At 52.1% G+C, this 21,804-nt stretch overlaps 8 protein-coding genes across 8 annotated transcripts; 3 read left to right on the forward strand and 5 right to left on the reverse strand.

The window, feature by feature from the left end:
* Nucleotides 1-173: 173 nt before the first annotated feature.
* On the forward strand, nt 174-2,586 carry J4E79_010104 (uncharacterized protein; the record flags this gene model as incomplete). The annotated part of the gene is made up of 6 exons (XM_049358944.1): nt 174-199; nt 334-460; nt 517-641; nt 688-968; nt 1,015-2,366; nt 2,419-2,586. The coding sequence occupies 6 exons, from the start codon at nt 174-176 to the stop codon at nt 2,584-2,586; spliced, it is 2,079 nt and encodes a 692-aa protein (XP_049206677.1).
* Nucleotides 2,587-3,147: 561 nt separating this feature from the next.
* Nucleotides 3,148-3,777, reverse strand: J4E79_010105 (uncharacterized protein; the record flags this gene model as incomplete). The annotated part of the gene is made up of 4 exons (XM_049358945.1): nt 3,148-3,398; nt 3,470-3,581; nt 3,644-3,660; nt 3,729-3,777. The coding sequence occupies 4 exons, from the start codon at nt 3,775-3,777 to the stop codon at nt 3,148-3,150; spliced, it is 429 nt and encodes a 142-aa protein (XP_049206678.1).
* A 945-nt stretch (nt 3,778-4,722) lies between these two features.
* On the forward strand, nt 4,723-5,436 carry J4E79_010106 (uncharacterized protein; the record flags this gene model as incomplete). The annotated part of the gene is made up of 1 exon (XM_049358946.1): nt 4,723-5,436. One exon carries the CDS (start codon nt 4,723-4,725, stop codon nt 5,434-5,436), a length of 714 nt encoding a protein of 237 aa, XP_049206679.1.
* A 100-nt stretch (nt 5,437-5,536) lies between these two features.
* Nucleotides 5,537-8,642, reverse strand: J4E79_010107 (uncharacterized protein; the record flags this gene model as incomplete). Its single annotated transcript, XM_049358947.1, has 2 exons — nt 5,537-6,678; nt 6,734-8,642. 2 exons carry the CDS (start codon nt 8,640-8,642, stop codon nt 5,537-5,539), a joined length of 3,051 nt encoding a protein of 1,016 aa, XP_049206680.1.
* A 3,045-nt stretch (nt 8,643-11,687) lies between these two features.
* On the reverse strand, nt 11,688-12,646 carry J4E79_010108 (uncharacterized protein; the record flags this gene model as incomplete). The annotated part of the gene is made up of 2 exons (XM_049358948.1): nt 11,688-11,821; nt 11,869-12,646. 2 exons carry the CDS (start codon nt 12,644-12,646, stop codon nt 11,688-11,690), a joined length of 912 nt encoding a protein of 303 aa, XP_049206681.1.
* Nucleotides 12,647-13,628: 982 nt separating this feature from the next.
* J4E79_010109 (uncharacterized protein) lies at nt 13,629-14,954 on the forward strand (the record flags this gene model as incomplete). The annotated part of the gene is made up of 3 exons (XM_049358949.1): nt 13,629-13,775; nt 13,856-13,985; nt 14,041-14,954. 3 exons carry the CDS (start codon nt 13,629-13,631, stop codon nt 14,952-14,954), a joined length of 1,191 nt encoding a protein of 396 aa, XP_049206682.1.
* A 2,462-nt stretch (nt 14,955-17,416) lies between these two features.
* On the reverse strand, nt 17,417-18,850 carry J4E79_010110 (uncharacterized protein; the record flags this gene model as incomplete). Its single annotated transcript, XM_049358950.1, has 1 exon — nt 17,417-18,850. One exon carries the CDS (start codon nt 18,848-18,850, stop codon nt 17,417-17,419), a length of 1,434 nt encoding a protein of 477 aa, XP_049206683.1.
* A 690-nt stretch (nt 18,851-19,540) lies between these two features.
* On the reverse strand, nt 19,541-21,579 carry J4E79_010111 (uncharacterized protein; the record flags this gene model as incomplete). The annotated part of the gene is made up of 3 exons (XM_049358951.1): nt 19,541-20,010; nt 20,066-21,500; nt 21,550-21,579. 3 exons carry the CDS (start codon nt 21,577-21,579, stop codon nt 19,541-19,543), a joined length of 1,935 nt encoding a protein of 644 aa, XP_049206684.1.
* Between the last annotated feature and the right edge of the window lie 225 nt (nt 21,580-21,804).

Consider the following 21,804-nt stretch of genomic DNA (forward strand, 5'->3'; position numbering starts at 1 on the left):
TCCGCGATGAGCTACCGTGCCTGCCCTCCATACTCAGCAAGGACACCGAAACCCTGACAAACATCGCCCGGGCTGTGAAGTGCATACCAAGCCCCTCCGCCAGCAACCCGCCCCCGCCATAGCATCCTCTTCACCGCCATCGTCCCCCCGCATTTGCGGCGCCAATTGAAGCCATGGTCACATCGCCAGCTGTTCCCGAGTACGCGCAACCTACTAGCTTTCAATCTACACATGTTTTACATATGCGCCCACCTGCATCCTTCCTGCTGTCTTCGAGTCACAACACATCGTCATGGCGCATTTCTGCTGTAATTTCTTCTAACATGGCTCTAGAATCTACGAGGACGAGCTACACTCCGCCATCGAAGCGCGCTCGGAATCTCTGCAGACCCTACGAGAGCTGGGCCCGCCAGATCTGGTCCACCTCATAAAGCAGCCCATCAAGAATGCGACAAAACAGGTCCGTAGTACCTTCGACCGCACAGTGGCCGCGAACCCAATTTGACATGTGATTAGATTGGCGTCTACCACCACGTATCCGGCGTAGACGCTTCCTCGTCTGCCAGCTTGGCAGCCTACATCAACACCCTCACATACTCTGCGCACGACAAGCAAAATAAGGTCGTCTCTGGGCTGTATTGGTAGGGGAATGTCTCCTTGCGGCGCTGGCAATTGCTGACCGAGCAGCTGCTACAATGCCTTCTCACGGCTGGACATGCGCGTGCAGGTCTACATCCCTGGCACTGTGGAGAGCTACTGCATCGATGAGCGCGGCGACAAACGAGTAGCCACCGACGAACTCTGGCTAGAGACCTACCTGTGTAGCGTACTGCGCGCATATTCTTATGCCGACGATGGCTCCGGCGACACGATCAAGAAGATCGTTGGTGTGCGGAGATTCAATCCCATCACAAGTACCGAGAGCGAGCACAAGTTTCTGGATGCAGCAGAGCGCCTGTTCTTCAACGGTATGACATTCGCTTGCATGATGATATCTCCGCTAACGCAATTCAGGCTGGCAATTAGGATCTGATCCCGAGATTCAAGTCCCAAATCTCGTCTCGAACCACTTGACTACGGGTCTTCTCGACTACATTCATACCACTGGTAGATATACTTCAGGCATCAATCTGTTCGAGAAATTGCGAACTCGCGATCCGGAGATCTCTTCCCTACTGGCGCGGGTATACATCGAGGCAGACGAGGAGGTGCAGGCAGTCCAACTGCTACACGAGGCCATCCAAGAATTGCCCATGGATTACTCTCTGCTCGACTGCCAAGCCGAGTTCTGCAACAAGAAGGGCCGCGGCGACCTGGCGCTTGAGATTGCTAAGAGGAGCGTTGTGTCTGCACCTAGTGAGTTTGGCACATGGGCGCGCTTAGCAGAGATATACGTCAGCCTCGAGCAGTGGGACATGGCATTGTTGACTCTCAACTCATGTCCCATGTTCACCTACCAGGACAAGGACGCACCACGGATGCCCGAGCCACAGCGAGTCTTTCTGCCTGTCATGCCAGAAGCCATGTGCGACGAGATTGAAGATTCCAACATCGACGATATGGAGCTTGTGCACCCAACTCTGAGGAAGCTGCACGCTGCGGGTTTCAAGGGTACCTTCCTCAAAGCCTACATTCTGCTGACCGAGATTACAAAGAAGATAGGCTGGGATCAATTACTCAAGATACGAAGCCAAGTCTTCGTCATGGAGGAGGAATACCGCCATGAAAAGACCGCACAGCAACCGCATTCTCGCAGCGCCAGCACAACAGCGCTCCGTTCTCCTTCTCCAAACACACACGCCCAGCAAACAAATGGTGACCATGGCGAAGTCGAGGAACGTTCCTCCGCTGAGATATCCAACACGAACGGCGAATCATCGTCTGCGGCCGCCGAAGCAGTCAACGATCTCGAGAAGCCCATGCACACTGTCGCCTCTGAAGTTGTGAAAGCCGGCAGCGAAGACCCTCACGCACACGACGCCGCAAACAATGGCAACCCATCGCAACCAAACTACACACACTTTCAGAACAAGCGCCTCTGCGAACGCTGGCTCGACAACCTCTTCATGGTCCTGTACGAGGATCTGCGAGTATACACGATATGGCGAACTGAGATGGCGCAGTACAGGCAACAACAACTTCTATACAAGAAGAGCAGTGAGGAGTGGGAGATCCTAGGTGAACTCGCCGAGAGACTGCATCACACAGAGGAGGCAGTGGAAGCGTATGAGAACTGTCTGCAAATCAAGTTCTCACCAAAAGCCATGAGAGGCGTGCTGAAACTAGGCGAGGAGAGGAAACAGGTCAGGGACGTCACAGCCGCGTTGATCAGACTGGTCACTTGGCAGTACCGATGGTACTCTGAGGTAAGTCTACCTTCACCCCTTCAACAAGATGGCGAAACTAACATACCCCCAGTTCTCGCCCTCCCTCCTCTACACAATCCGCAAACTTATCGAAGAAGAAGGCGCCGTCAAAATCCGCAGTATCATCCAGGGTACCTCGCTACCCCAGCACGTCCTCGATCTCACACACCAGTATGCCGCGCTGTGTGCGGCGTTTAGGAGCAGCGGTAGCGATGGTTAGAAGCCTTCGCCTCTCAAAATCTATGGCTATACCAACAACAGTCTTGACCTCCAGGGACGTACCTGGAAGGACGAGAAGGCGAAGTGGTTGGCTGGAGGATAGCTTTGTGTTAGTGTGCGCGTGTGTGTATGTATTAATGCATGGAAGCGTTGGTGTTGGAGATGGTGAATGTTAGACCGTTAATTAAGTCCATTGCCCTCTTCATAACATGGCTTGACAGCTGTGTACTTGCTTTGCGTGCACCACTTCAGTGCCTAAATAGTTAGTCTAGGGAAGAGTCGATTGGCATTCATTTATCCTGCTTCACTGAGAATCTCATGACCATCCACAATCGACATGCCGTTGTCCACATTCTTGCAACCAATGTATTCATTTTGTATCGTCACAAGCCGGGGGATCGTACCAGGCAGCCGTTGCGCGCCATGTCACGTAACCTCGTCCTTAAGGAGATAGATAGTAGACAGTAGAAGACCCCATGTAAAAGCCCAGGATGAACACCGCTCCATGCTCCCCCATACACCGCTCCATCTTTCTCCTCTCCAAGCCCAAAAGTGATACCGCTTAACGGTAAGACTTCTGGTACCTGGCGCGCGCACCTGGACCGCCGAACTTCTTGGGCTCGCACCGCCTGTTGTCGGCAACGAGCAGTGTGCGGTCGTACTGGATCAGGGCCTGCTTGAGCTGGTTCTTCGAGTGCTCGTCGACGTACTTTTGGTAGTAGGCGATGATGGATTTGGCGATGGCTTGGCGGATGGCGTAGACTTGCGAGGTGTGTCCACCACCGGAGACGCGGACGCGGATGTCGACATCGGCTGCCCATGTTGTTAGTATTTTGCCCGCAATTCCTGCGCGTATGCCGCCCTGGGGTTTCGTGTGTGCGTACCGAACTTGTCAACACCGAGGATGAGGATGGGCTCGTAGACCTTGAATCGCAAGATCTCGGGCTGGACGAGGGAAAGAGGCTTTCCGTTAACCTTGACGAGACCCTTTCCGGCCTAGAATTTCATCGTAAGTATGCTGTTCGGTTGCGCGTTCGATCGTGGCATTGCGTGTGTACCTTGCAGTGGGCGACAGCTGTGGGCGGGATTGTTAGCCTTGTTCTTCTTCTTGCTCTGGGGTGTCGGGCGGCGGGCTTTGCGTACCAGTCGCGGTCTTCTTCTTGCCGAAGCATTGCACGCTCTGGGAGGCCATGTTGGGCGACTGTGGAATGTGCGTGCGGTTAGTACGGGTGGGCGTGGTCGGTTTGGCTGTCGTCGATGGGTGGAAGTTACCCGACGATGTTGCATGTCGAAATTCAGTGTGCGCACGGACCCGCTATCCCTGTAAGCGATTAGCGTCGCGGCGGGCTAGCGCCGTCAACTCCAGAAGCCGCGCATCTTCAACCTTGCCACGAGTATTTTCAGATCTTGATCCGGAGCATCTTTGAAGCTACTGCTGCAGTTTGAACTGCGCCTCACTTCTAATATTGTTCATGTGCAAGTTGGTGTAAACTGCACAAACATATTTGCGAGGCGCTACAGCGTTCAAAAAAGATTGTGTACACCACAATTACACCTGGGCATTTCTTCCGTTGCGAAAATAAGAAAGCAGAGATTGGAAAGTTCTTTTCATCGCGTGTGTGCTAGAAGGGTTCAGAAAGCAAAGCACCCTTACTCAACCTTTCTCGTTCACGCGCACACCAGTCGCTCTCATCACCAAAACCATCCATCGACACCATACTACTCCCATACCAAAATGTCATGCTCTCAGAAAACTTGCCCTTGTTATGTGGCCCCGTCACTTGCCACAGATTCATCGCACAAACTATACGTTTTCGGAAGTAATGGAGAAGGTCAACTCGGGATCCCAGCAGCCGAGATAGTCAACACTCCAACCCCAGTCCTCAATTCTACAACCGGCTGTTGCCCTATTTCTTTGGACGAGATATCTTACATCAGGGGCGGCGACAATCACACGCTATTGTTCACGAAAAGCGGCATGGTCTACAGTCTTGGTGATAATCGCAAAGGTCAGCGGGGAATCCAAGAGCCCACACCTCCACTAGAACCATTCCGCATTTTGTCACATAATGACAGTTTCGCCGCGGCTACATGCGAATCTTCAGCTTGCGTCGAGATCAACCCATCCAACCCTCCAATGAGCTATGTCAAGATATACGGCTCTAGCAACTGGGGTGAGCTTGGCACACGCGACGACGGCTTGAGCGTCCTTGAACTTCCAGGCTGCATTGTAGATTTCACAGCGGGAGTCTGGCACTATGTCGCCATAAAGCAAGATGGCTCAGCCTACGGTTGGGGGAAAGCGCGGCTCGGCCAACTGGGGGGTGCGCTGACTGACAAAGTCACAAAACCTACCAAGATCGAGGGCATACCGTTCATGCCTAAAAAGGCAGTGTGTGGCAAAGACTTCACATACCTGGTCAGTGACCCATCCCAGGGTAAACACCATCTCCTCGGCAAAGACAAATTCAACATCATCTCGAACATGCCCGAACATGTCAAGAACTGGAAAGATATCGGCGCGACATGGCACGCCATCTTTGTGCTCTTCGACGACGGCACTCTTACCGCGTGGGGTAAAGAGAACATGTGGAAGTTATTACCGCCCAATCTACCGCTTTTGGACAAGATTGCTGTTGGGTCGGACCACATCCTCGCCGTAACGAAAGAGGGTAAATTGATATCGTGGGGCTGGGGTAAACATGGGAACTGTGGCGATCTCTCAAATGTTGGAGTCGACATGAAGAACGATATGGTCAGCGGATTCTGGAATGAGATCAGCATACCAGGAGAGATCCAGACGATTGGGGCTGGGTACTGTACGAGCTTTGTGGTTACAAAACAAGGTTGAAAATCTGCGAATCATGAGAGTATCATTATAATCTACGAGTGCCGACGTTGCGGTCATTCATCTATGTACAACAGCTTCATCACCCATCAAACTCAACAACTCAGAGACCCTCCCTGACCAAACTCCACTCCGCAACCGTCCCCCCATCCGTCGCATTCTCGGCGAAAAGATTTCCACTAATCCCCAAATGCGCATACCGTCCGCTCCAAACACTCTGCTCAAGTGTGACATTCGTCTGATTCCCAATGTACGTCTTGATCTCATATGCCGTAACTGGATCCCAAGGCGCACTTATCTTCACCTCGCCTGCTGTTACTTTCCTCACATCTTCAACGAGTTCTGAGTTGGGCCGACTTTCGAACGGAGGTAAAGAGGTGTTGGAGAAGTAAATTTCGAAGTGTGAGGGTGGCTGGTTGCCCCAGTCCATTACGACTTTGTTGATAGGATAGAAGGATGAGTCGCCGAGATCTACGGTCAAGTAGCTGGTGATGTTCGCAAGTTCGGGTTGCCATTTCGTGCTTGCGGCGCCATCGACAGCTGCGATGGGGAATTGACCAGGCTTATTACCTTGCGGTGGTGGGAGGAGGGCTTTACATTGCAGGATGTTGCCGCCGACTGTAAGGACTTCACCCATCGGTCGATTGCGGACTACGAGTGGCTCGTCTCCAAGTTCGTACGTTGTGTTGTCTCGGTTGCTGCGGGTACCGATCGTGACGGGAATGGGCTTATCAAAGTACGTCGCGTTCGCGGAGGGTAGAGTATAGTTTTCTCGCGGCAGACGTGCCAACGTCGTATGCGTTGAATTGGAAGTAGCGTTGATACCGTGTCCCATCCAGTAAAATGTACGGTAGTTCAGATATGGGATCTGCGGCGGCAGCGTGGGGTCGATGTCCAACCTATCGTAGTAGAGACCAAGACCAAGATATCCGAAAATACCCACGCGGTTAGTTCCTCCCATGCCGGTCAGAAAAGGAAATGCAGGGTGGGTGCCACCGTTCTCGTTGACGTTGTCAATGAGTTGTTCGGAGTATTGGTACCATGGTGCGCGGACGTATGGCGAGGACGAGTAAACGTCGTAGGTAAAGCTCGAGCAGCCAGATGGTGAGACTTCGTTTGCGACGACGGCAAACGAAGAGTATGTCATTGCTGGGCCATCGAGAGACTGCTTCGCCGCGTAGTAATCCAGGTTGGCTAAGCTGTATGGATTGGGGTAATGCAGTAGGTCGTCGACCAGAACAACGTCTAAATAGGAGTTGTGATTAGTGACTCAACTGTCGAAGAGGTGGATGTTACTTACCAGCTTGTTTAACCGCTACTGACCCATTCATTCCAGTGTACTCAACAATGATGCCAGCATTCTCGTTGATTGGAATCCGCATATTGGATGCCTTGTCAGCCCAGCTAGCATTGGGGCTGCGTCCAAACCAGCTATTGAATTCATTCGTTTCGAGGAAATGGCGCTGCATGAGTGCAGTGGTAAAAGCTATGTTGTTGACTTGGTTGGCGTATTCGTCCGGGTCCGTGGCATTCCAAAGCTCGTATGCCCCAGATGTCTCGTTAAAGTCTAGTAACTGACCAAAGAAATGCGCAATCGCATTCGATATGGGTAAGAGAGTGTCGTTGAAATATTCTCCATCTCCGGTGATGATCAAGTGATTGTTGAGCGCAAGGCTAATGTCGCCGTTGAGGTGGTACTCGTAGTCGAAGCACGCGCCAGTGCCTGTGCAGTTGCCAAATCGCCCGCTCGTCCAAGGATACACAGCTCCTCCAGGTGTAAATCTACCTGTCTGGTTCTTGCTGGATTGGTACGCAGTTTCGACGTTGCGTTGCGCTTGATCGAAGTGCTCTACGCGGTACTTGATGACATTCTGAGCATGTTGAGGATGCGATACTTGGACTCCTGGTGCCATCCATACGTCTGAATCCCAGAATATCATACCGCCGTAACAGTCTGAGCCCAGCCCACAGACGGGAATACTATAGATGTCGAGCTTTGTATTGTTGTTAGCCGCAGCTACAGCGTTAGGTCCGACCATGTTGGATAACAAGTAGAATGGGTTGGTTCGTGCCATGATGTGCAATGTTCGTACGTCTGGGTCTTCCGGCAGGGATCCATTCGGTAGGTGGTAATCATCAACCGAGTCTGGTGTTAGTATGGACTCCCACTCTTCAATGTGAGAATGCAACAGCTTATAGTAACCCTCTTCGGCACCAGATAGCGAAGCATCGCGTGCTACACTCTGTGGGTCTGGGAAGGCATCTGTCGATGCGACTCCGATGAACTTGGTGATCTCGGTGGGGCGGAAGGCGACCAGCTCGACGGGGAGAGACTGCGCAATGGTTGAGCCATTGCCGCCACTAACGATGCCCCCAGCTACTTCAGTGCGAGCTGTAAGATTGACCCAATCGCTACCACTCAGAGTCGAGTATACATAAGCCTTCACGTCGGTGATGTTTCCCGGGCTGACAGCGGACCATATCGTAGGTGTGTCTTCTTCAAACTTCTTCGCAACAAAGTCCGAGCGAACCGCGCAGTCACCGTCAAGCACGTCGTACACCGTCACATTGAGGTCGCGTGTCGCAGTAAGCCTTAGCCTGACTGCTGCTTTATTCACATAAAGCTTGTGCACGAACATCTGATAGTCCACATCAACTGTCCCATCTCCGGAACCACCAGGCCGCCAATTGTATCGCCAGCTCGCAATTCCAGCTTTTACGTCTAGACTCGATACGAAATCCGAAATGTGGTCGGGGTTGACTGACGCATTCAGGAATTCACCGTTGGCTTCCACAACGATACCACCAGCATGTGGAATACCAGCAGTGAAGCTCTCCCACCCATACTGATATAGCCAAGGGTAGTTCGTTCCGTTCGTTCGTGGCTGACTGTTCCAGAAGCCTGCGATGGTCGAGAAAGCTTGTCGTCTGCTGAACAGCGGCCACCCACTTATAACGTCGCCGTCCACTGGCTCATCCACTTCGAAAAAAGGTCCTGCCGATGCTACATTGATGCCAAAGTAACCGTTTGCAAGCGTTAGGCGGGACTGGTAGTGGCCTTGATCCAGGGCATGTGTCGCTATAACCCAGTTCTGGTCATCCCATGTTACGTCCTTGAACTGTTCATGTTCGCTGCTGGTGGAGCAAAGAACTAAGCAGGTTGAAGCTAGAAGCGCAACGGTAGCTCGACGGAAGTTTGTCGATAGCATGTCCTGCTATCGAGAGAAGAGTAAGATCGTGATAACGGAGCAGCACCCGACGTGTTCAAGGCACGCCGGCCTTAAAGCAGTCCTAAAACAAGGTACAAAGCCATGCCGATCAAGCATTATTGGCACTAGAGACTTCCACGGGACGCCACCCGTTCGTCTCTCTTACCTTTTTCTACACCGCTAGGCACGGGCTAGCTGCTGCGATCGCTCGTCATACGCTCCTTTTGCGGGCGCTAGCTGCGTCGCCCAGCATGCTTGCGCGACAGCTTCATAGCTTCATTCAATGTTCATCAGGTAGAGAGATTGTCTGGGAAGGATGTGGTTGAACAAAGGTTTGATGCGTCGTTGTGGTCCTTGGCAAGTGATGAGGACGCGTCGATTTCGAGCACCACAGGCAATTAGAGCCGAAGCTGTCGGGATCGTGCGCATGTGACGTCACGGCTGACATCCCAACGAAGCCCTGGAGACTAAACTTGTCGCCTTATCATTCATCGGATGCCAGATATTGCCGATCGCATCGAACCAACAATGTTCCCAGGAGCTGTTCTATCGCGAGACTTTGGAGCTGGCCGTCAGCTTGCGGTTAGGCCGCCCAATCTGTGAGTGGCTGAGTCGCGCCATCACGAAGCGTAAGCACAGGGCATTCTCAGCTGAATGACAACTGTCCACACTTCACCCGCCATGGCCCGGCGCATCGCGTCGAAGCTTAGAAGACGCGCCAGGAAGACTAAGAAAGATATTTACCTCCCTCTCGATGCTGCGACGCGTGCAATCCGTGTGCTACACCTTCACCCTGGCGCCGGGGAGGATGACATTCGCGCAGAGCTCCAGGCCTCTTCCATTGACGATGTTCGAGGGCGCTATATCGCAATTTCGTACACGTGGGGTTCCGAAGGCGTCGCTCGCCAGGTTCTGATAACGTGCAACGGGAAGCTTGTCTCTGTTTCTGAGAATCTTTTCACGGCTCTGCGCAAACTTCGACAGCCTGACCATGAGGTCCTGCTCTGGGCGGACGCGTTGTGTATTAACCAAGCAGATGCTTTGGAGAGAACTAAACAAGTTGGCTTGATGGGTGACATCTACAGCAACAGTCGCGAGACGATCATATGGCTTGGCGGACCAACGCCTGGTGAAGATATTGGCTCCCGCTTTTTGAAGGGCAATGCTTCCGAAATAGTGTGGACAGGGTGGTTCCAGAGACAGCGACCTGCGGGATGAGTTTATGCTCGACTTTGAGAACACGTGTAGAGTAGCACCGTTGGTCGCATTTGCAGACACACCCGCGGCGAACACAGGGCCGGATATTTTTGGTGCGTTTTGTTTAATCCAGGACTTCGCCGAAGACATTTCGTACCCTCTGCTCAAGTTGCTGGATCGCAACAAAGCCACTATATCTGAACGCATCGAATATCCTAGGAGACATGGTCTGATTGCGACAAACAGCCGTTGGCATGGGTCACAGTCTCTTAGGGTGTGGCACGGTCTCGCAAGATTGATGGATAGGGCTTGGGTGATTATTCACAGTGCCTTCGTTTGATCTGGACTGACGATAGAACTGGCAGTGGCAGCGCGTTTGGGTCATCCAAGAGACCGTACTCTCAAGAAACGCCACAGTACACTACGGCATACTTTCAGCCCCCTATCAATGCTCGCTAGCGCGGCCGTTAACTATGTCCAGCAGCGTCACACGTTGTGCCTGGATCTGGCTGGGACGCTTTATGGGAAAGACACATTGGATGAGTTCAGCAACTTCGTTCTTCGAATCGAAGAGACAAAACTTTGTCACGAGAGTAGCTCCGAAAACGCGACGTTGCTGGATCTGCTTTGGAAGTTTCGACCCCTACAGGCGACTGACAAACGAGACAAAGTTTTTGCTCTCCTTGGATTGACTACGGACTGGCAAGGTTTACCAGCGTTGATTGCCGATTACAATAACGATGCGACGACAATCTTCACTCGAACGACTTGGGGTAACCTACGACGAGCAGGATCGCTCTCAGTCCTTGCAGGAGACCTTGAAGCTGTCCTGAATCGCAAACGTCTTGAAGGTCTTCCTTCTTGGGTAATGGACTGGTCGCTACCATGTCTCCCGACTGAAATAGAAAGAGTTGGCTCGTTGCGTATGTACAATGCAAGCGGTAACCGTGAAGGCCCGGTTCGGTACCATCCGGAGAACAATGCGCTAGAGCTTGAGGCTGTGTACATCGACTACGTGTCCACTGTTGGCGAGGTTAGCCGACATACACAGATCAGCGATACATGCGCCGTCATCAAGTCATGGAAGCTGCTCACTAACCCCTTCCTGCAAGATTTAAAGCCATATCCTACTGGTGAGCTATATCAGGATGTCTTTTGGCGGACATTGATCGGGGATCTGATACGTACGGGTACTGCTTCAGTTACTCGCGAGACGAAGAGCTCTTATCGCCGAGCTACAAAAGACGATTACGAGTCCTATAGGGCGTGGAGTATGTGGTCTCGATGCATCTCACGAGACACGTTCTCTCGAACAGCGTCGTTTTCGCAGCGCGACCTTGACGAAGGCATATCTGGAATAAATCACGCTCTCAAAACTGCGACAGCTTCCCGACGTTGTTTCCTTACAAAATCTGGATACATGGGTATCGGCCCAAGAACAACCATCGTGGGCGATAGAGTGCATGTGTTCAAGGGCGGGAATGTGCCGTTTATCGTCCGGAAAGATGGACCAGTCGCTGCAGATGTCTCAGACCCTAGCAATACGCCAGTGGGTGATAGGTTTCGCTTGATAGGTGACTGCTTTGTTTACGGATTGATGGACGGCGAGGCCTTCACGCAAGCATGTCGGCACGCTGCAAAAATTCATCTAGTTTGATCATCCGATTCAACACTTTCTCGACATCGGCCTTAACTAGCAGCAGAACTTATTTCGCATACCAAACTAATAATATATGTACAGAAGAACGAAATAAAACCATTTCACCAGACCTCACAGTCATCACCCTACCGCGGAAGTTTAAACATGTATCCATGCGCGGGGTACCGACATCTCACGCACGTAGTAGCCTACCACTTGCGCTCGGCCTTCAACTTCCTCCACCAATCCCTCAGCATCCAAGCATCGAACTCGGTGATCTCCATGGCGCTACCGGCCATCATGATGAAGTTGGTCTGACCTTGCGGCACCCAGTCGTAGAAGTCTGACACGGTTTTAGCACGATCACGACGGAATACACATAGAGCATACCTAGAAGACCGAAGCCGTGGCCCATTTCGTGGAGCAAGATGTGAATGTTTTCCTGGTCAATGTTGTTCAGGAAGTAATCCGGACCAATCTCCTCTCCCCAGTTGTATCCATAGCCGCCCATCTGGCCTTCAAGACTTTTGTCAAGCCATAGGCTGATATCGTAGCGGCTGGCCTCACCACCGGGGCATTGGCTCATATCGCCGTCCAAATGAGCGGCGCGATAGCAGCGAGTATCGCACTCGGGTACGCCGTCACCATCGGTGGTGGTGTAGATGTCCAGACCGTTGACATCACCTTCGATGAGGCTCTTGTCCTTGACAGCGTAGCCGACAACGTTAACATTGAGTTCCCTAAGCGGGAATCCTTCGAATCCAACGAGCACGTCGAACCACTTCTGCATCGAGCGCTGCAAAGCTTTGACGGTGGATGCGCGCGCACTCGCGGTGCTTTTACCCGAGTGATTCCAGCGGACGCAGTAGTTGATACTCCCGTTGTTGGCCATCATCTGATCAATGATCCAGTTCTTGTCTTGAAGGCCTTGAGGGTTCTCCTTCATGGTCTGCTTCCATACCTGGTCTAGACCAGTGACCATGTCGGAAGGCGGGTTCCATGTCGTCGCTTTGGGAATTGGTGCGGGTGAAGTCGGATCTTCCGCGCGGGCGAAGACATTGCGCTGTTCGAGCGAACAAAAGCGACGGTCGATATGCTTGATGGTTGGGTGTGCCAGCGCACCCAGACCGAAAGCTGAAAATGCGATGATGGAATTGAAGTTCACCATGGCGGTGGTATAAACGAGTGACAATGAAGACAGAAAACTAAACAGAGAGCGGAACAAAATGAATGTGAGTGGTATGTTTCTCAGCTAACCAAACAGCTGCGCATCACATCTGTTATACTATGAATTTCGTACATGTTGTACAATCCATTTTACGGAATACGCGTATAGGATTGTTGACCCTGAGGCGGCCACCAAGTGGTGGGTCAAATCGGACATTGCGAACCGAAGTAGGATTGTTCGCAATCATCTATCGCGTAATACAGATTCCACGTTTGCGGGAACAACTACTACGTCTATTTCGTGAATAGTAAACACATGAGGCTGGATGTTTCATGAAGAAACAACTTGTCGTGTGTTTGGATTAGAGGACCTCGGGAAGGTGCGGGTGGGGCTGTTGGCACGTGCGGACTCAAATTTCTCCGTGAGATGCGAGATGCGAAGGATTGAAGCATGGCATTGTGTTCTAGCGAACATCCTCGAGTTCATACGGCATGCACTTTGCGTGCATGGAGAGCTGATCTAGTACTGTTGAATAAACATTTTTCCTTAGAAGTAGTATCTGTCTAAGTACATCCGTCATATGCGGCTTATTTCCATTCTCGGTATGTTCGCACGCTCGGTGCATTCATAAAATCGGTGCATTACAAGACGAGTGTGGGCCCGATGTCTGCACATGTATCGCGGTAGGTTTGATAGGTTGGTGTACTTGGCGTAGTAGAAGCAAGCAAGCGCAAGGCTGTTTTCGCCGCGATTTACGATAGATAGCCCAAATTTGGTAAAAGTTGTAAGGCATATCGAGAACTGCCGTCCAGTGTAGGGTCGTCGTCTGCTTGAGAAACAGCTGTCTCTTTGCTGTCGATCAAGATGAACATACATACCGAGCGCGGTGGCATAAGTACTTCTTCAAGCGGCTGCAGGTCTTGAACAAACTACCAAAGTTACCCATCTTCCAATCCAAAGGGGAATAAACACAACATCGAACATGCCACTCGCCCAGGATATCCTCGCTCTTGCTAGTAAGGGGCCAGCAGGTCTCGAGGAGGCTGACCGGCTCGCCTTACTGCAGGCCTCCGAGAAACTCACACAAGCCCTGGAAACACCTATGGACAAATTCCTGCGTCATTTCTTCGTGCGTCTTTCCATGTTGATATTCATCCTACATCCGGCACATATATCCACTACGCCATAAGACAAGGCTAATAATGCTAGGCAATTTATGACCCAATCGTGATCATACTGGCTGTTGACCTCAACCTTGTCGACATCGCCAAAGAAAACAATGGGCCCATCACCGCCGCCGAGCTGGCAGAGAAGAGCAAAGCAGACCTCAGATTAATCAGTAAGCGTTCTCCCATCCAAAAAATCACAAGCTATGACTTACTGATCCCCTCAAGACCGCATCCTCAAAATGCTCGTACCCGAAGTCTTCACCTCGACAGCAGACTCTCCACAACGCTACACCCCAACTGCCTTCGGCCATGCCATAGCAAAGGGCGCGCCCCTCCGCAGCGCGATCATCCACTTCCACTACCACTTCCGTTCGGCCGTCAAGTTCCCCGATTACTTCGCCGCAAACGGATACAAGCACCCCGTAGACGCGCGCGACAGCCCCTTCTGCTTCGCCTATGGCTGCAAAGGCGAGACCTACTTTGACTTCATGAACAAGCCGGAGAATGTAAAGATGTTCGACGCATTCAACGAAACGATGACGCTGGTGAAGCCAGGTGAGCACAACAAGTTTGTGCAATCGTACCCGGTCAAGGAGCGACTCGCCATTACCGAACCCTCGCGCCCCCTGTTTGTCGATGTCGGCGGCGGCGTGGGTCATCAAGTAGTCAAATTCTGCGAGCGTGCAGAGGAGCTACCGGGTGTGCGCATGCTGTTGGATCTTCCGAGCGTTATCGCGCAGGCTAAAGGTCTGCCTGATGGCGTTGTAACAGTCGGACACAGCTTCTTCGATCCTTTCCCACCGGTTGTCAAGGGCGCCAAGGCTTTCTACCTGCGCATGCTTCTGCACGACTGGCCGGAGATGCAGGCACTTACCATCCTGACAAACATCGTGAACTCGATGGCCGAGGATAGTGTGGTGCTAATTCACGAGGTCATTCTGCCAGAGACGGAGACGGAGGTTGTGCATTTCGATGCCAAGATGGACTGGCAGATGATGAACTTGGGCTCGTCGGAGCGCACTGAAGCGCAGTGGAAGGACTTGTTTGGAAAGGTAGGGCTGGAGATAAGAGGTTTGTGGTGGGAAGAGGAGGGTACGAAGGGTAAGAAGGCGTTGATGGAACTTGGATTAAAGAAGTAAGGTTTTTCATCGCCAAATTGAACTATTAAATATATTGCACAGGATGCAAGGTTACTGCTGTGTCTGGGAGAAGTACCGGAGAGCGTGTGACGCGTTCGTATTATAACAACGCGTCGTAGTGGTTCCAAGGTTGCGATGATGCCCACCTAGGCAGGCGGCGAGTTCAGCTAGAGGACTTCGTGTGAAGGTCCAAGCGCAACCCCACTTCACCCGGGGCTGACCGTCCGGACAAGCACTGTTCACAGCCTACCCTATCCCTTCGCCACGCCTGTGAAGGCTGATGGGCCACTAGCGACAGTTCTAGTCCACTTACGTGGTTACTCAAGCCTGCAGCAGACATTGCACTGCCACGCTGCAGCGCCATCAAATACAGCACTGCCTGATGCAAACAATAGTGCAGCCTCTCTACCACTTCATCGCCTTCCATCATCAAGGTCGCGACAGACCCTTTCCCTACACGAAGAGATTACAACGGCCATACTGTGAACGCCCTTTTTAATGAAACTTGAAGTATGAGCGTGCGAGGCTGACGCGACTCGTGACGATCTCAGCCCGCAGAGGACATCGCGTTTGCAGTATCCTACCTTCCGCAGTGGTACGACCAGAAGCTGATTACATGGTCATATACTGACGCGCTTTAGCGGGGCGGTTGATTGTACAAAACGCGCGTTATCGCTAGTCCCGCTCGCAAGCATGAGCGGTCCTTACACCGACGCACCGCTCAGTCGGCACAAGGGAAGCCAGGAGTTCAGACTCGTCGAACTGCAACCCAACAGCCTCTCAGATCCTATACGATGCATCCTCCGCGCCTATTCCTTCGACTCGAATCCACCATCATATACCGCTCTTTCATACACTTGGGGTCCGAAAATAAAACACGAAATCATCGAACTGAACGGTGCTTGCTTTTCTGTTGGTCGCAGTCTGTGGACGTTCCTGGAGCAGATGCGTCTTCAAAGCAGATTCGGCATGTATTGGATCGATGCTGTCTGTATTGACCAGGAGAGCGTGTTGGAACGGAACCATCAGGTGCAAATGATGCGACAAATCTACAGCAATGCCCATTCTGTTTCAATCTGGCTGGGCGAGGCAGATAGACAGGCGACGAGCGACATAGCTATGGACTTTTTGAGCCAGCGGCAACAGCTTGTAACAGTCACTGCCCACCCTTGGCACACCGGTATACAGTATACCCAGGCTTATTACGACCACATGTGTGAACCAACAATTCCTGGAAATGGATCCGGAGGAAATACCTACTCTGCCAAGGCGTACTACGACGACGTGACTGCGCAAATAGTGTCTAGAAGAGCACCACTTGAGACTCCTGACTACCCTGAGGCTTGTTATCACGATGTGACTTCGCAAACAGTCTCTGGAAGAACATCGCATGAAAGCCCTGGCCATCCTGAGGTTCACTGCGACCGCTTGGCTGTGCAGATGAGCTTTGAACAAAAGTCGGAACAATTTCCATGGAGCAAACTGCAAGCACAAGCTGTATTGACGCTTTATAACAAGCCGTATTGGTCGAGAATCTGGATTGTACAGGAGGTATTCCTAGCGAAAAACCTTGTGGTATTATGTGGATCAAGGCAATGTGATTGGCGCGCGGTGGAGAATCTGAACTTCGATATACAGCATCTTCAAGCGACGAGCTTCCCCGGCACCATTACCGAGTTCAAAACCTCTGGGGCAAGCAAGCTCGTTCGTGCACGACTGTCGTATCATTCAGGCAAAGGCAATGCAGATTTCGTCGAGCATTTGGTTTCTTTTTGTGATCTGAAAGCTTCAAACAGACTTGACAAAGTTTATGGGGTATGGGGGCTAGTGGAGGATGGGGCCGACTTTGGAATCGACTACGATATCAAACCGCAGGACCTTCTCGTCAAACTACTTCGTTATAGTTGGAATCACAGGTCACGGCTGAAAGGCACTGCTGTTATCAGAGAATTTGTTGTTGTTATGTCTGAAGCTCTAGGCGTTAGATGGTCTGAGCGGGAAACCGACAAGCAGCTTAGATTAACACACTGGGTCTTGCCATATGTAATGTATAGCAGTTTTTATCTCTAAATATAAGCAGCCTTAGGTATTACTAAATTATAATTCTCTAGATTTAATAAGTACTCTACCTACCTATCTAATTACACAAAAGACTAGAACTAAATATTTGTACACAATCTATTAGTTAGGGCGCTAGGGTTAGTGCCTTAGCTTGCTAAGCTCTAAGCTTATAACTAACTTTGTTTTTAATAATTTTTTTTGCTGCGCATTAGAAGCCATATGTAATGTAGACAAGTCCACTCAACTGGGACTTGTATAGGTCACAATTTGAAATTAGGACCCACCATACACACATGTCGACAGGCTTCGCTAGAGTAATGGCCTAAAGGTTACATGCTTTCGCGGAGGACATGTTCGCGCAAATCACTTCAGCAGAAAACACTGAAGACAACTACGTCACATCAAGGCGTCGCAACCCTCTCCACCCCAGCAAACCTCCCCGTCCTATGCACCAACCTCCCCTTCACCCACACGGCCACCGTATTCCGATCATCCCCACTATACACCCACTTCTCCACCAAATCCGACCAACTCTCCCACCCAAAAACATCAACAGGCCCCTCTTCAAACGCCCCATCCCGACAACCATTCTCACCAACAACCCCCAAACTAATCATCTGCGCATCCCACTCCATCCCCACCTCAAACCCACCAACCTTGTTCTGCATCCCCACCACCGCCGCACCTCCCCTCGTAGCAAGAAACAGCGCCTCCTCCGTCGAAAGCTTCGCTCTATCTTTGGAAGTCTGGAGACACAGATGTCGAGAGACCCATATCGCCTGCCGCACATTTTCTAGTACCGACGGCGAGTTACCACCCGAGACATCCGTTCCAAGACCGATCGTGTGTCCTTCATCCAGTAAATCGCGGATAGGCGCACAGCCCGATGTAATCGCCGTATTCGACGCCGGACAATGCGATATCTTGCTCTTGCGCTGTAGGACTAATTTGCGTTCCTCGGGTGTGAGATGGACGGCGTGGGCGAGGATGGTTTTGTCTGTTAAGAGGCCGTGGGTATCGTATACATCTGCGTAGCTTTTGCTATCAGGGAATAGTTCCTTGACAAGTTCGATCTCGCCTTTATTCTCCGAGATGTGCGTTTGGACATGCGTATCCGTTTCTTTCGCCAATCTCCCCATAGCATTCAGGCAATCCGGTGTACAACTCGGCGCAAACCGGGGTGTGATGATTGGCTTCACGATCTCGCCTTTGGGGTCGATGGAGCGGATGTAGTCGATACTGGCTTTTGAATCCGCGTAACTTGTTTCTGTGCTTGAGTCTCTGTAGTACTCCGGGCTTAGGTCGCTGTTCATGCATACGCGGCCTACTAGGGCTCTTTGGCCACGTGCCAGACATATGTCTGCGAGGGCGTTGGTGGCGGGGACGTGGATGGTGGCGTAGTAGGCGGCTGTTGTGGTGCCGTGGGATAGAGTTCGTGAGACGAAGTTTTGGTAGACGCGGTGGGCGAGGGGGAGTTTTGAGAAGGATGATTCCATGGGGAATGTGTATTTCTGTAACCAGTCTAGTAATGTGGTTTTGCCGAAAAGACCTGTATTAGGGTGTTGTGGGGCGTGGACGTGGGTGTCTATGAAGCCGGGGAAGAAGAAGCCAGTGCCGGTTATCTCGACGATCTTCGCGTCTGTCCATGAGTCGCCTTTTTGTTGGATGATATTAGGCAGGTCGCCTTCTTGGATGTCTTTTTCGACATGACGGATTATGCCGTCAGAGTCTACGAAGATGGCGCCGCGTTCCTGGATCTCGAGTGCTGAGAGCGATTCGCTGTGCACGAAGGGGCCGACGTAAACCGTATTTGATATGGGTGATGAGGCTGCCATGATGATGTAGGTATGTTCTTTCCGTCAAAATTCCCCCTTTTAAAGTTGAAGTTGAAGTTTCGCGTTTGTATTCCGTGAATGTGAAGAGTTGTTCTAGCCGTGGCAACAGATCGGAGCAAGTACCGAGACACAGCCTCTAGTGTAGAACTTCGCGAACAGGGCGGTTGTCGAAATGAACTTGTACTTCACACAACCCGTGAATGTCGGAGATTTGGCAAAACGAACGAGAAGACAATCAAGACAATAGCAATATAAATCGAGTGGCACTGGCGACCTTTATCAGTTGCCAGGCGTAGAGACGGCTAGATCCGGTTAGCCACTCGCTAATGCCTAGCACGTGGGGAGCGGAGCGGAGCCCCCAGGGCTATCGGCGTACTCCGATGCCAAACCACCAGAAGAAACGAAATGGGCGTTTCACTCCCACAAAGTTGACGAGTGAAAAAGGAAATAAAGGGACAGGTAAGTGGTCATGAAAATAGGATTTGGAGGTTGCATCTCGCAATGCGCCGCTAGCCTATCGCTACAATCGCCTATTTCGTTTCATCAAACTTGACCCCAGGCTTTCCTTTTTGGCAACGCCGGGATATCCATAAACCGTGCCTAAACTCCACAAAATGGCTGCGTTGCAAAAGTAACACAAGGCCTTGCTTATCAAAGCCGGCTTCGTAATCCAAGTACCAAGATATCGTATTATAGACTGTAATCGTGGATACCCTGTGGACCCTGGTCGTTGTAATCGGGACGGGTCATGTAACCCTTACTTTGACCCTGATCGACAACGAAGATGACCTTGGCTGCGACCTGAGCGCCCAAGAAGGCTGACTCATCAAAACCAACGTCCTTGAACTCGGGGAAGTACTCCGGCGGCTTGATAAACTTGATTGATGTGGGTGTTTGGCCGTGCGATGAGTGGGTGTTACCTCCCATGCCAGGCATGCCTCCGTGTGGCATCATATGCTGTGTCTGAGCAGTTGTCGCTGCAAGGAGGAGCGGGTTGACTTGGGAGCCGCCGTGCGGGCCAAGTTGGGGCTGTGGTGTGTTCGCGCCGGTTCCCATGGGCGTTGACACGTTGGATGGGATCTCTGATGTGAAGATTGTGGCGGAGGAGGGCGAAACCAGATACTTAGTCTGGATGGTTTGGAGGAGCGATTCTTTGAAGCCTGTATAGATGTCAATAGATGCACGATGACTGCTGAAACATGGTACATGACTTACCTCGTAGCTTTGAACCGTTACCGCAGACGATGAGCTGTTCCCATAGATCACTTCGTTTGCCAACCTCGTCGATGGACGATATAGCTCTGTGCACAGCGTCTGCAATCTTCTCCAGCGTACCATCACCATCTGCCATGAATCGCTCGGTGCCAACCTCGATCTCACGTCTTATCGATCCTGTGCGTTTGCCGATAGCACCAGATTCGCTGGTGCCGTTCGCTTCAGTTGCGGATGTAGGCTCGCCGTTCTCTCCATTCTCTTGTCCTTTCCTGTTTGGCCCTTCGTCCAGAGCGCCCTTCGCATCTGCCATCTCCTGGGTATTGAGGTTCATGTTCTTCAAAGTGTCCAGAAGCGCGTGATCTTCGTAGAGGAATGTAGCCTTCTCGAGTCGGGAGTTGGGTAACCTGACCGGCTTGTTGGCTGCTGGAGCCGGACCACCCTTCTTCTTCGCATTGGCCTTTTCCTGCTTCTCCTTCTCCTTCTTAGCAAGGTACTCAGACATCTTGCCGCCAGCGACGATGCTTGCGACATCCAAAACACCTTCACTCTCTTCAAGACTCGCGTCTTCGCCGACCTCCGTATCGATGCCAGGCCCTCGTGGCACGTTTCCGATGGAGGCGGCCGCTGCTGCGCCAGGACCGGTTGCGCCCGTTGATGCGAGCGCTGCAGGGTTGGTCGCTGCGTCTTTGGTAGCCGCATCTCCTGGCCCTGGTAGCGGGACTCCTGGGGGCAGAAGTTCGCAGATGGGCGATCTCTTCAGTTGTTCGCACATGTCGCGGTTGAGACCCTTGGACTTGAGCTTAGACAAGAGCCCTTGGGTAAAGGCCTCGCCTCCACATCCTTCCAGCGAGATGACGCGACCCTGAGTGTGCGGAATAAACTCGCTAACAGCGGTAATGTCGGCCTTGTCTTTGCCCACGTCTATCACTGTCGCTGTGTGTACACCGTATGCCCATGTTGTTGCCAATGCCGCGTCCATGAGCCCAAAAGCAGGCACCTTGAACTTCTCGAAGAAGAACTGGGTGAGCCTCTCATGCTCTCGTGGGGTCCATGCCGGTTGCGTGATGAGGAGTATCGGGGTGTGGAAGGGCGGGTTCAACGAGTTGTAGGTGTGGGTGATGAGGGCGAAGAAGCACGGCCAGTCAACGATGCGGCCTTGCTGGATGGGCCATATCGCGCCTTCCTCGGAAACGCGGTCTTCTTCCCACACTACATCATCGTCGCCCTCGGTGGGCTTCTTTTCTTCCTGGGATTCGTCTGTGGGGTCGCCATTCGTCGCGGTCGGCTGATCTTGCTTTCTCCGGATCTTGTAGGGCTCGAATTCACCTTCCTTCTCTGCAGGGAACATGCGCGATCTCACGCGAAGACGCGCGGGCGTGAAAGACTCGGGGAGCCCCAGCTGCGCGACGGTCGTCTCCGAGCCCGGCGCAATGATCTAAGGCGGTTAGCGCATATGCCGAGCGTCGAGTGCACGTGAGACTCACGATGATCTGGTCATCTTTGAAGGGCGGCATGGTGGCGCAATGGGTGATGTTTACAAGCTCCGGCGCGCGAGTGAGAGCTCCAGGCCGCGGTGGAGTTTCGCGACTTCCGCGCTAATCGATGCACGGGCCCGGCCTTTCACAAGCTGGCAGTGGCACCCCACATGCAAGCGCCCCCAGTACATACCCGCGGATTTCAACGTGCCCGCTGCACGGCACATCATGGGATTCCTGTCTTTACCGCCCTAGATTAGCGAC

The sequence above is a fragment of the Alternaria viburni genome, assembly GCF_023758015.1.
Source record: "Alternaria viburni strain BMP 2772 chromosome Unknown scaffold_28, whole genome shotgun sequence".
NCBI classification, from domain to species: Eukaryota; Fungi; Ascomycota; class Dothideomycetes; order Pleosporales; family Pleosporaceae; genus Alternaria; species Alternaria viburni.